The sequence below is a fragment of the Erpetoichthys calabaricus genome, chromosome 11 (assembly GCF_900747795.2).
Source record: "Erpetoichthys calabaricus chromosome 11, fErpCal1.3, whole genome shotgun sequence".
NCBI classification, from domain to species: Eukaryota; Metazoa; Chordata; class Cladistia; order Polypteriformes; family Polypteridae; genus Erpetoichthys; species Erpetoichthys calabaricus.
In genome coordinates, this window is record NC_041404.2 from 145,653,974 (window position 1) to 145,668,051 (window position 14,078).

At 41.4% G+C, this 14,078-nt stretch overlaps 2 protein-coding genes across 2 annotated transcripts in view; one reads left to right on the forward strand and one right to left on the reverse strand.

The window, feature by feature from the left end:
* The window catches only part of LOC114661106 (retinoic acid-induced protein 1), a 684,250-nt gene that overhangs the window by 275,614 nt on the left and 394,558 nt on the right, over nucleotides 1–14,078 (forward strand).
* The window catches only part of LOC114661104 (TOM1-like protein 2), a 93,439-nt gene that overhangs the window by 55,972 nt on the left and 23,389 nt on the right, over nucleotides 1–14,078 (reverse strand). Inside the window, 1 exon segment of the mRNA XM_028814236.2 lies at nucleotides 2,941–3,025. Within this exon segment, the coding sequence (XP_028670069.1) occupies nucleotides 2,941–3,025 (85 nt within the window).

Genomic DNA, 14,078 nt, shown 5'->3' on the forward strand with positions numbered 1-14,078 from the left:
AATATTGTAAGTGCCCACCATTTCCATTGCAGACCATGGTTACTGGCTTCCTTCCACCTGTGATCACTTGTAATCAGTGTGATTAGTGAAGCTGTTCCTGGAGCATCCATTCCCTTGCTTGGTAGTGCAACTGACAGTAAACAATTCACTATGGGTGGCAAGCCACTTTCAATACATCTCAGGGATAGAGTTGTGGACAGACATAAGGCAGGAGATGGATACAAAAAAAATCTCAAAGGCTTTATCAATCCCAAGGAGCACAGTAAAGTCCATAATAAAGAAGTGGCAAGTGTCTGGAGGGATGGCCGGATCCAGGGAGGGTCCTAGTGGTACCAAACTGGATGGAAGAGCAAGGAGAAAACTGGTAAGAGAGGCTACCCAGAGGCCAATAGCCACTTTGAAGGAGTTACAGGATTTGATGGCAAAGAGTGGTCACTGTGTGCATGTGACAACAATTTCACAAGCGCTCAACAATTGTGGTTTGTCCGGGAGGGTCGCAAGGAAAAAGCCACTTCTCAAGAAAGGCCACATTAAAGGCTCGTTTGAGCTTTGCCAGAATGTACCTTTAAGATTCTGATGCCAAGTGGAAAAAGTTCTTACGGTCAGATGAGACCAAAATCGAACTATACAGCCTCAATACCAAAAACGGTACACCTGGCGGAAATCCAATGCAGCTCACCATCCACAACTCACCACACCTACACTAAAGCATGTAGGTGGCAGCATCCTGTCGTGGGGGAGTTTCTCTGCCTGGGGCTCTCGTTAGGGTAGAAGGAAAAGTGGAGGGGGCAAAATACCGTCAAATTCTTGAGGAAAACCTGGGCAGAATGTTCACCATTCAACACGACAATGACCTGAAGCACACACCAAAATTGACCACACAGTGGCTGAAGGTGAAAAAAAGTGAATGTCCTCGTGTGGCTCAGTCAGAGCTCAGACCTAAAACCCATTGAAAATCTGTGAAAAGATTTGAAGATAGCAGTCCACCAACGCTCACCATCCAATTATCGAGTGGGCTCAATCTAGATGTGCAAAGCTAATAGAGAAGTATCCCAACAGACTCAAGGCTGTCACTAAAGCAAAGGGTGGTTCAACAAAATATTGACATTGGGGAGTGATCCTTTATTAATTTCAGTATTTCTTGTTTTTGATTTTTTATAATATTTCTGAACTGTATCTGTGATATCTTTCACTTGGATGTTATAGGTTGCATTGAGTAAGTAAAGTTGGGAAGAAATATTTTTTGTGTGAGTTTTCATTTAAGGCCGTAAAGCAAAAAAAAAAAAAAAAGGAATATTTCAAAGGTGGGGATTCTTTTCTATACCCACTTTAAAGTTCAAAGATAGACAGTTTGTCAATTGCAATTTGGAAACTGATTTGAGTGTAATGGAGAAAAATAACTACCACATTTTAGCATTTTTTATTATTAATGTCTAACAATATCATATTTTAAAATGCAGGAAAGCTGTTTAAGCCAGTCCTTCCTTGGTGTGGGGATATTTACGACTTAAGACCATGTTACAATAGATGACTTTTCTAGCAATTACAGCTTACAGAGGCAGTCAGCCGCATGCTGCCTTGAAGCAGATCACCTAATGTGACATGCCTAATAACTGAGACCAACCAGTCTTCAACTAGGCTAGAATAAGATCGAGCAGATTTGATTTTCTCGTTAGTCGGAGTGGTGGGCTGTGTACTCAGGAGAGCTGACAATCAAATGAACCAATGAATACTCATCCAGAAGTACAATGATCACAAACACAGAGCACTCATGCTTTGAACATGACAAATAGAAGAGAGGCTTTTCTGTCTGATGCCTTATATTTTGCAAACCATAGCAAAATGGGAATAGAAAAAAAAAAAAAAGGAATAAACAGCAGAGGTTGCTACTAAACTCGCTGCAGCTGCTAACCCTTCATAAACCACCACTCTGTCAGGCAACACGCTATTGGCTGTCCGAAAGAGAGGCGGGCACAACCGTACTGAAAGAACAGTGTTCGGTTATTAAATATAACATGGGCTGCGATGTTCACTCGCCTAATTTGACATTAGTACAGCGATAAGGTCAGTGGATGTGATCAGCAAATATGACAGGTCTTACAACAAAAAGTTGCGTAATGCGACATCGAATTACTACATCAGATAAGACCCTTTGTTAGGTGCTGTGGTCATTTGTGACGGGAAGTGGGAGAGTTGATCAGAGTGAGTCAGGTGTGGAGGAACACTTTACATTCTAAGATCCATCCTAGACTAGAAGGGACAAGTAAACGTATGACTCTAAAGTGAGAAGCAGGCATGAGAAGGCAGCTTATGACTTAGTTACCTGTGTATTCTATCATTCTTGTTTGTCCAAAACTACATATGTGTGTGCTTCGAAATGAGCGACACAATATGAATGGGCCACAACTGGACTGAAATGGAGGCCTAGTCTGCTCGACCAAGAGGCATGTCAAGGACAACAAGACTGGACTTAAATTACAGGCTGAGAGAAAGGCAAAACATTCCAGTTTCATAAATGTAAAGGGCCAAGCTCTCTCTGCCATTTTCCATCCTGAGAAGAGGACATCAAAGCTGCCCTGTGCAGACTGCATGCTGGATCAAGGGCCATGTCGAACAGAGCCAAGAACAGACAGCCACCTATCCACAGTTAGACACAGTCCACATAAGCATATGGACGCAAAATGAATTGCTGCTTAGGTTGTAAAGCTGTTTTCGTCACACTCATTTTACTAAATGGGAATAGGGTCATCCCAAGACCCCACCCCATCAAAACATAGACAAATACTAATACCTAGTTAAGGATGAATGCGACAACCATGGTCATTTGCATGCAGACTGATAAGTGTCATATTTATTAGCTTTGGTCTGCAGGATCTGACCAAACAGAGAGAAGGGGGGGGAGAGAAGGGAAAAAAAAAAAAACCACACAAACACTCTTACCCTTCCTCTGTCTCATTAATGATATCACAGATCTCCATATTGAGAGCCCAGTCTTCCCCCTGCAAGGAGCCATCAGTAGCTTTCTCTGTAAGAATAAAAAAAAAGGAGAGAGAAAGAAAGAGAGAAAGGTTTTTAACTTCAGAAGCACAAATTGCATTTCATTTCAATTTATTATTGTGTAGCACTCTTCACTAAGCACAGGATCAGGCTACTTTACAGGTACAATACAAACTAAAAAATGCAATCTAGGTGAAGGCACCTTGAACATGGGAAAGGAGCTATATAAATAAAATACACTATTAAACCCACGGTTTAAAAAAAAAAAAAATTCAACTAATAACAGTATTAAGGGAAGTACTATATATTGGAAAGGTCAATTTATCATTGTGATATTGCCAGTCAACAACAGAGGACATGAAAACAAAAACTCCAGTCAACAGTATTTGTACAGAAAATAAACTAAGGGGCTTCATGGTCAAATACAAAAGACAAAGATAGTCACCACTCTGGAGTCTTAAGGCAAATTGCCATCCAGCCCATCCTAACAGTACTAGTCTAATAAATAAACCCAAGGATGAAAAAAAATGTATCCTTGGGAGTCCAAGGTCCTGAAGCATTATAACAACCTCTTACATCTTTACACAACATCTACACATACTCTAGGAGTAACTTAAAAAGTACTAGGCCTGAAACCTAAAGTGGTGCTCCAAGATGCGGATTTTGTAAGTGGCCAACGATTGTGCTCTGTGCATTAGGTGTAAACATCATTCTTACTTGCACATGCTGATCAACAAGCAACATATTGCAACTCTCTGGCACTATGATCAGTGTATATATCTAACTTACCTTGAAACGTCTGTCTTCTTTACGTGAACAGTCTCAGAACACATTTGTCACAAGGCAGTAAAAGAAAATTCTTTTCTCTTAATATGACAAAACACAAAAATTACAAGTTTCTATTATCTCTAGTTTGTGCTTCTTTTTTCAGAACCATGTCAACACAGATGTCACAAAACACAAAAATAAAGTATTGTGTGATGCTATCACTGAATATCTAATATTAGAGAACAATATGTCTTCAAAAGATTCATTTCTTCTTAGGCAGCATGTAGCAAACCAAGTCCCCATCATACGTCATAATCTGGAGATGCATTGCAGAATTCTGTATTCTGAATGACTCCAGATGTCATGTGAAGATGACCCAATCTTTTGCTCATTTGTAAAAAGTATTCTTAAAAATTCTTGAACCAAACTAGTTTGAGTGTATGCGTTTTTTTTTTTTTTTTTTTTTTATTAAACCCATTTTTCCAAAGTTTAAAAAAAAAAATGTCTGACCACCCACATCATTCCTAGCACTGGAGCCTCTTTGTATTAAGTTTATTTTATAAAAAGGTTATTGTTATGGCAGAAAAGAACAGGAAAATGAATGCCTTTAATTCACTTTCTAGAAAAACTAGAAGAGTTAACGCAGTCCTTCCATGTCTCAATCAAAAAAAAAATATAAAGAAAAATTGTCTTCAGTCAAACTCACAAAGACTTGAGATTTGCAAACTCCAGCTACATTTGGAGAACAAGAAAAAGATTCAAGCTACTGGGGTTTATAAATAAAACATGATGGCCTTAAACAGCAAAAGGTAAATGGTTGTGATGCCCGAGTTGCCCACAGCTGGCACATTCCCCTTGAAGCCGGGAAATTGATAGACGTAAACCAAGGATGGAGTAGACAATGAGGACACATAACAGTAAGAGTAAAGTGCCCAGAGCTTTTATTCGCAAACAACGTTCTAAATACAAAGCAGTGGAAAAGTCTCAAATAAATTTTAATCCATAAAAGTGCTCACTAGAGGCTAAAAACAAATAATAAAATTATCCAATTTTAAAAATGAGATTTAGCACCACCAGGATCTGTCCGTTAAAGCCAATACAAGTCTTGGAGCTTCTTGTTGCACTCTGCCATCTCTTCTGCTCACCCTGTCAGGTCTTCTCCGTAAAAGCAGATGTCCTATGGCAAGCGCACTCATCCCTCAAATCCTACTCATGTTTCCAGCACCATCTCTTGGAAGTCCGCAAGATACACCTTGAGCCCCACTCCTTTTGTCCCGCTGCCATCCCTCGGCCTTCAGCGGGAGCTCACTTAGAGCGGTTGGTAGTGCCTACTCCTTGAGTGCCTAACAGGAGCTACCTTGCCCAGTGTGTGCTGTCCGATTGCTCCTCTCTGGTTCACTTCTGGTCTACTTGCTTTCACATTAATTTGCATCAACTCAGCTTCTCTTTGCTTTGATTTCATTCTCTCTTCCTCTCAAATTAACCTCCAGACATCTCATTCATTTTGAATCTCTTACTCTTGGTCTCATTCTATTGATCTCTCATCTTTTATATTTCAGCAGGCACAGGTGCCGTAATTACAGACCTCAGAGCGTTAATGAAGAAATCTGCTGAAGCACACGCCTCAGCATGTGAACGTGGGCTCCACTAATTGCCTTATCAACACACTGGGGTCTCTCGCCCACGCTACCATATGATACTACACCCACCCCCTGAGCCAGAGTTCCCTGTTTTTAGTAAAATTGATATATTGCCATGGACCTCAAAAATGCTCTTTACCACAAAAGTAGCAAACTACATTGCACAACCGGACATAGTGGAAAGCACAAATTTTAAATCCCAGATCGTCTTTCTTCTGCCAACGACACATTAAACCACCAGATCCTCTTTGCCACTCTCTCTGAGCTTGCCATCACTGGGACTGCCTTCAGGTGGTTTAAGTCCCATCTCTTTGGTTGATCCTGCATTGTGGCTTGATGAAGAGAGATGTCAAGGGTGCACAAGGCAAGCGTGGGAGGTACCCCAAGGATTAACGCTGGGCCCTCTCCTCTTCTCCCGATACACCACCTAGCTAGGCTTATCATCCAGCCACCTGGTTTCTCAAATCAGTGCTATGTCAATTATACATGGCTGTACCGGTTGTTTTCTCTTTAGAGGACCACACGGTATCAAGAATCACTGCCCACTTCACTGATATTGCAACTTGAATGAAGGGACACCATCTCCAGCTCAACATGACAAAGACAGATATTTTTTTTGTATTATCCTAGGTTGTCGGCTCATGATTGCTAACACCCGCCTTGTCATTACACAATCTTTTGGTGGTGATTAATGACCAGCTGTCATACACTCACCATGATGCAGCAGTCTTTTACTCTTGCAGATATACTCAAACATTCGCAAGATCAGACCATATCTGACAAGAGTATGCAGCACAACTTTGGTCCTTTCACGTCTGGACTACTACAACCCTCCATTGGCAGGATTACTGGCATGTGTCACCAAGCAGCTGCTGATGATTAAGAAATGCAGCGACATGCCTGGTGTTCAACCAGCCGTGGTGGGCACATATCACTCTTTTTATCAGATCAATAAATGGGCTCCCTGTAATGGCTTGAATTAAGTTCAGATCCTTGCCTATAGAGTAGTCAACGGATCAGCACCAATGTACATGGAGACACTTCTCAACCACTCAGATCTGCTGATGAATGGGGTCTGGTGATGCCAGTTCTGCACAGCATCAAATCTCAATTCAGACTCTCTTTGTGTGGAGCTCCCACCTGCCCACCTCCATCTGAGATTCTAACTCCCTCAACATGTTTAAGAAACATTTGAAGACTCTCTTGTTTGGTGAATTTCTATCTGTTAGGTTTATGAAACCTTGGAATTGTAATGATCTTGCATTTTGTTCGTAACGCTTCACTTGTGGTGATCAATTTTGTAACCTGAGGCTTCATGCATAACGCCATGCGTAGAGTTCACACTAAAACATGGTGTACGGACAAAAGCAGAAATGTGCGTAGGCACAAAAAAATCCAGATGCAGAAAACCGTGCGCAAGCCAACTTCCACGATCTTTCGCTCCATAAATCCAAATCAGCGTGAAAAGTAACACACGTGCACATGCCTGCCCCCCCTCCCAGAATAACACCTCTTTGAACATGCAAATCAATATAAATAGCCCCTTATGTTTTGCGTTCTGTGAAAAGACAATGGCAAAAGCATGGAGAAAAAGAAGAATTTCAGCGAATATCAAGTAAAGGCAAAAAAAAAATGTACTATTTGTTGGTTTAAGCAGTGGTATAAACAAAACAAAGGAAGTTGATCGAGTGACAGAGTGGCGGAGAAACTCGAAAGTTCAACTTCAGAAAGTTGCATGGTGCCCAAACTTAAAAAAAAAAAAAAAAAAAAAGTGGCCAGATATCAAAAAGGCAAGTCGTAGCTCACCATCTGAGTTTCATATGGAAGTGTATTAGGGTATAGAAAAAAGAAAAAAACTGGGAGACAGTTTTGAGAAAAAAAAAAGCTTGAAATGTCAACTTTAATCTCGAAATTTCCACTTTAATCATGTAGTTTGTCATTAAAGTAGAACGTCATAAACTTTATCCTAAAATCGTTTAATTTACTAGTTTCTCAGATCCCACTGTAACTAAAGTAGCACGTTAAACGCTTCATAGTGCATGTGTTCTTTTTATGTGTGTGACACACTATGTGCTGCTTAAAAGGCTTTCTCTTCTGCCGATAGGACACAGAATACATTACATTCATGATGTTACAGCTCACCGAACAATTTAAATTCTAAGATGTATACTTGATATCATTGTCATGATGAAATGAATTAAAGCAGGTACAGGTAGTCCCCAAGTTACGGACATCCGACATACGAATGGGGCCACAGCTGCTCCCTCATCTGTTTGGGGGACGCAACGCAGGCTCCTCAGTAACTGCCGCTCCATCATCTTCGGCCTGGGGATGCTGCAACCGGTGGCTGGAGGAGGCGATTCTGCTGCTCGTGCAGTGTAGTGTTCCTCGGGCGGCTCTCCCATTCATTCTCAGTGGGCGGCTGGGAGCGCGGCAAGCGCTCATGTGCAGGACGGAGGCTTGATGGGGTGGTTCGCTACCCGCCCACCAAACAGCCTTGCAGTGTCCCACGAAAGGCTGCCCCGTTCGTTCTCGGTGGGCGCCTGGTGATGCTGCAAGCGGTGACCCAGTTGTGGCTGAACGGAGGCCATTGAGGGTGAATGGGGCGGCGGGGTGTGGGGGCAGCATTGTGGTGTGCCTCGGGTGGCTGCCTGTTGAATAGGGGCAGGGGTGAGCAATTCACTACCTGCCTTTGGCCGCACCCTGTTCGCTCTTGGTGGGCTGACGCTGCAGGCAGCATACTGTATGCAAGTGGAGGTGTCTGTGTGGTGCAGCAGTACTGTCTCTTTCAAACGTTCTAACCTCCAATTCCCGTTGTTCCTTTTCTTTCTCCAAGTAACCAATCGCCACACAATCAATTCTTTAATAAATGTCAAGCCATCTGTAAGCAGAGAACGCAGATTCTTCAAAACATTTAAGGAACATGGAATAATTAAACTTGTACTACAAAGATATTTCAATCAATCCATCCATCCATCCAGGGTCGTGCCAGTCCCAGCAAGCATACAGCGCAAGGCAGGAACAATCCCTGAACGGGGCACCAGTTCATTGCTACCACTGTCCACCGTGCCCTCACTCGTTCCAATTATTAATAATATACATTATTTAAATGAAGTTATCTGTATAATGTACTGAGAAAAGCGCTATATAAATGTAATGAATTATTATGAATTATTATTATTATTAATGTAATAAACATACTTTACTGCATTTCATCTTAAAAATGATATCAAGAGCTCCAAGAAGATAGCGCTTGGAAATCTGAAGCCAGTCGTCATCATCTGTAAATACGAGCTTTATAAAGTGGCTCAGGTTGTGCAATATTATAACTGTAGTGCAAGTTTACAGCGAGGTCCCTACAGAAAAGGCTCTGAAGCGTTTACCGTACTGTATGGGAGGAGTTCAAACAGACTGCGTGCGCGATGCTGTACCCCGATTATCCTCTTTCCAATTAGCTGCTGTAGAGCTGTGATTCCACACTCAGATACAGTGGGGTAAATACTCTGAGTGGTGCACTGACAGTAACACTAAAGCAGGTATAGTGTTTGGAATAGTTTGGCTTTTCCGTCCACCATAATATTGTTACACGTTGATTACCATCAGATGCCTTAAAACAATAAATGATATGCAGTTAATTTCAGTGTATTTGATAAAGCCGCGTCAGGGATGTAGATCTAAAAAATAAAGGGAAGCCACATAGGAGCAGCAGCACTGCTTTGATGCTGGGTGCCGCCAGTTTGCAAAACCAAGCAGAGAACTTGCGTACACTATGGACTGAGCGGACGTGAAAATGTATAACTAAACTAAACATTGCGATATGAGCGTGGAAACAGGCATACACAACATTTTTGTGCGTACGCACCATTTATACACAAGGTCCCAGGTCTTGTTGCACTTGTTTCCGAAGAGACTCCCAGACTGACGTTTACTTGACTGTATTGACCTCTTCAGTAAGTTGCTTTGGATAAAAACGTCTGCTAGTCAAATAAAACTAAATGTGTACTGTTGCTAAAGTTTGCTTGTTGTCACTGTGTCTGCATGGGGTTTCCTCCAAGGTGCTGAAGCTGTGTATTGTAAATGTATGTGTAAGTATGCCCTGTGACTAACTGCCACAATCAATCCTAACTTGGAGAGGCTTCAGACCCCCATTGCTCTGAATTGGATTAAGCAGCTTTGAGAAGGTTAAATTCTCGGCTCACATCCCCCAGAGCCCTAGCAATGGCCTGATCCTATGCCGAGATTTCTTCTCTTATCTGTGTGCTTCGTCTCCTGCCCATTAACCAGCTAGAAATCCAATTTTTCTAAGATACTGCTGATGCCAAAGGCTTTTGGCTTTTTTTTTTTTTTTTTTAAAAAATCAAATAACCCCACTTTGCTTCTGTCTTCTGGTTCAAACAAGTGGTAGCTGGTTTTCCGCTTTCCAAAGCCATACCAGCTGTCATTTTATAGTTGCGGAGTTTATTACTTTTTTATGGTTTCAATACTTTGTATGCTACTACTGACACACACATTATCTTTCTTCTCATAAAATGAAAGACCCACTAGCAACTTCACAGTCTTCACATAATTAAACTTGCCAAACACATAATGCACAACAGCGGAGAGGCTGATAGTGCCAGCTGCAAAAGAAAAATGTAAAATTATATTAGAACAAATTTTCTGCAGCACAACTTTATGAAAACTTAATTTCAGATTGCAGCATTATTCCCCTACTTCATAATATTCTTTAGAGGGCAAGTGCCGGCTTTCCATGCCCTCCATGATGTTTGGGATGCAGAAACACATTTCCTTCGTTGACCCCTCTGCTCCGCATCTTAAATTCCAAATCAAACAATTCAGGCATCTTGATTAAAGAGCACATTGCAGACTTTCATTTAAGTGGATTTACACACAGATTGGTCGCACAACACTTTTTCTACATGCGCCCAAGTTTCAGGGCACCATAACGTTTGGGACAATTGGCGATTCCTCACGTGTGTTTCATTGCTTCTTAATATAAGTCGGCCTGCTCCTACCCTTAGGTGTCTGTAGTTGCCATTGTTCAATATGAGGACAAGAGCTGTGCAAATGACAGTCAAAGAAAGTATTATGAGACTGAAAAACAAGAATAAAACCATTAGTGACATCCACAAAACCTTAGGATGACCGAAATTAAATGTTTGAAATATCATTAAGAAGAAAGAACACACTGGTGAGCTCAGTAACCACCAAAAAAACTGGTAGGCCAAGGAAGATCTCTGCTGCCGACTACAGAAGAATCACCATGGTAAAGAAAAGGCCCCAAATGCCAGTCTGACAGATCAGACACAGTCTTCAGGGGGCAGACATGGACGTGTCAGAGATGGCTATCTGCAGAAGACCTCATGAATAGAAATACAGAGGCCACACTGCAAGATGCAGACCACAAGTTAACCCCAAAAACAGGATGACCAGATTGTCATTTGCAAAAAAAAAAAAAAAAAAAGAACTTGGAATAGCCTACAGAATTCTAGAAAAAAAGTCTTGTGGAAGGATGAGACAAAGATAAACCTACCATCAGAGTGATGGCAAAAGCTAAGTGTGGAACTGCCCAAGATCCAAAGCAGACCACCTCATCTGTTAAACATGGTGCTGGGGGTGTTATGGCTTGGGTATGTATGGCTACCATAGGTCCTGGCACACTTCTCTTCATTGATAATGGAACTGCTGATGGCAGTGACACAATGAATTCTGAGGTGTATGGTGTCACACACGTGTGCTTGGGAGACAGTCAAAGGGATCAAATCGGGACACAGACACAAGAACATGGGTTGGCATTGAGTATGAATGCCTTTACTTCTCTCTCTCTACAGAACTCTGGAAAGAAAAGACCACATAAACCAATCACTTCCGCATGACCCTGACCTCACTCCCGGCCCCACTGAAGACGTCACTACCGGAACCCTCACATGACTTCACTCCTCTTCCTTCCTACAAACATGCCCTTCCTCTGCTATAAAAGTCTGTTATGCTCACTTTCTATCAGCCCCAGTTTTAGAAGTCCAAGAGATCAGTCTCTATAGGCTACTCGTTCTGCACAATATACAGAGTGGATCCCAGATTCTTTTTGATTTGTTGTGTGCTTTATTACAATGAAAATATCTGATCAGCTAAACTTCCAGTAAATACCTGTAAATACCTTCAAACACATTAGATGGCACCTCATCCTACAAAAGAATGACCCCAAACTTCCTGCTAAGGCAAAACTACAAAATTGAAAATTCTTGAATGGCCAAGCCAGTCACCCCAATTTAAATTCAACTAAGCAGGCCTTCCATATGCTAAGGAAAAACCGTAAGGGGACAAGCCCCCAAAATAGCAGGAGCTGAAGATGGCTGCATTAGATGTTGGGCAGATCATCACCAGAGAAGATCCTTAGCTCCAGCTAATACCTATGAATTGCAGACTTCAAGCAGTCATTGCATGCAAGGGATATTTGACAAAGGACTAAATATGAAGGCTCAAATATACAAACCATTGCTGTGTCACAAACATTATGGTGCCATGTAATTTGGGTGGGGGGGGGGGGTCAATGTAGAATAATAACTTTTTATAAAACCATGCTTATATTAAGTTAAAAAGTGTATTAAAAAGTAAAAAAATAAGTGTCATACATCACTTGTAAAATAAAAGCGTGGGTGCTTTTCATCAATCAATAAAATCTTAGCAAAAGCGTCCACCTTTTATTTTACGAGTGATGTATGAGAGACTTATTTTTTACTTTTTAGTATACTTTTTAACTTAATATAAGTGTTGTTTTTAAAAAGTATTTTGTATATACATGTATTATTTTCAACTTTTTAGTCTTGGATTTGTTTTAGTATAATTTTGTAATCAATATTTTAACACTTTCTTTAATATTTCTATCTGTTACTAGCGCCACCTATTGGTGAAATCTTGAACTATTCTTCATATGAAAATTTCATTTCTTAAGTAACATACATTAATTGATGAATTAGTGAAACTGATTATTGATTCATGTATTCATCAGAAGTGAGTAAGTGTGCAAAATTTCCAAATCATTTGGACAATAGGAAGTGGGTTAAATATCGATTACAAGATTTGTACCAGACAACAAACAGGTGACGTTAATACAAGCGTGGTAATAAAAGCGGTGTCATATCTGCATGGTGTTACCTAAATGTATGCAAATCCCCTTAAATGAAAGTCTGCAATGTGCACTTTAATCACTTCTGACATGTTTGATTTGTAATTATAAAATATGGTGTACCAAACATCATGGAATGCACTGTATTCCAGACTGGAGGAGCAGGCTTCATGCACCTGCTTGATTACATCAGATCAAGGAGGTAATTTTTTGTTGACCTTTTCCATCCAACTCAGTTGATGACACAAAAAAAGCTCATGGGTTTGTCATGATGCGAGATCTATTTTTAAAATATACCGTGCGGTCAAGTTCGGCAGTGGAGTGCAGGTGTGTGGTTCCATGGCGTAGCAGCTCCACAGGTATTGACGAGTCAGTCGGTAGAGCACCGTTTTAAGTGCAGACACGTACGGTGCAGCCAAATGCCTCATATAGCACACTGGGGTGCATAATTAAACACCTGTGCACAGCAATATTTAAAAATAAAGAGGAATCCAAGCAGAACATGGAAGGTCAGCTGAAGAAGAAACTCTACGGCAAAACTCGTGCAATTAAGTAAGTGTGGCGGAGGAGGCAGTATGGGCGGGCCCTGCGAGGGAGTTAAGTCAATGGCCCTCCCGAGGGGTGTCTGTGCTGAGCAATCAGGTTGGAGCAGGGACTTGTAATGACCCACATAGAGTCCTTAAAATGCTGCTGAAGCGTTTGGGAAGGTGGAGTGTCCAGCTAAGTGCATCTCGGCCCATGCCTAAAAGGTCAGGCAGGACAGGAGTCGGGTGAAGGTGACCATAGCGGTTGGTGTTGCCTCTATTGAGGTGACCTGGGGAGCCAGAGAAAGAGTGTTGTGTGTGACTTGCTGAGGAGCCTAACCTGATGCCTTGGAATGTTTCATTTTTGGGATTTTAAAGTATTTATTGCTGGTTTTAACCTTTACATGAGCACTGATTATGGAATATATAATTTATTACGGACGTTTTACTGAGATTGGCACTGCACATATTTTGACTTTGATTTAGTAAACATGCATTTTGGATGATTGGACCTGGTCTTACTTGCCACTGTCCCTATCTCAGTTATACAAACTACTAGAGATCAAGTGGACAGTTTAGTGTTGGGTACGTGTCTAGGACATGGACTCCTGCCAAGGTTTACGTACAAAATCAAAATTAAGGTGGGTAAGAGTGTTTGCAATCAACTTATCACATATCACACAAATCTTTGGGATGCTGGAGGTAAAGTGAAGAGGTGATAAACACTTGACGACAGCAGCTGCAGATCTCGTCACTGGAGCATGTCAGATTAATCATTGTACTGCTACCCTGTGAGCTACCATGCTGGCTTGGGGTAAAGGAACGGAGCAGATGTTAAAGTTGTTATTGACTGCAAGAAAAGTCAGACAGAGAATTGTGTGGTCGGGGTCTTAAAGGTTCTTCTAAGAAAGATGAATATGTCAATTCACAGACCATCTGGCACATGCTTATTGATCCCACTTTGAGAATCACTGGCCTGGGGCATCAGTACACAATGGAAGAGGCATCAGAAAACAGTCAACT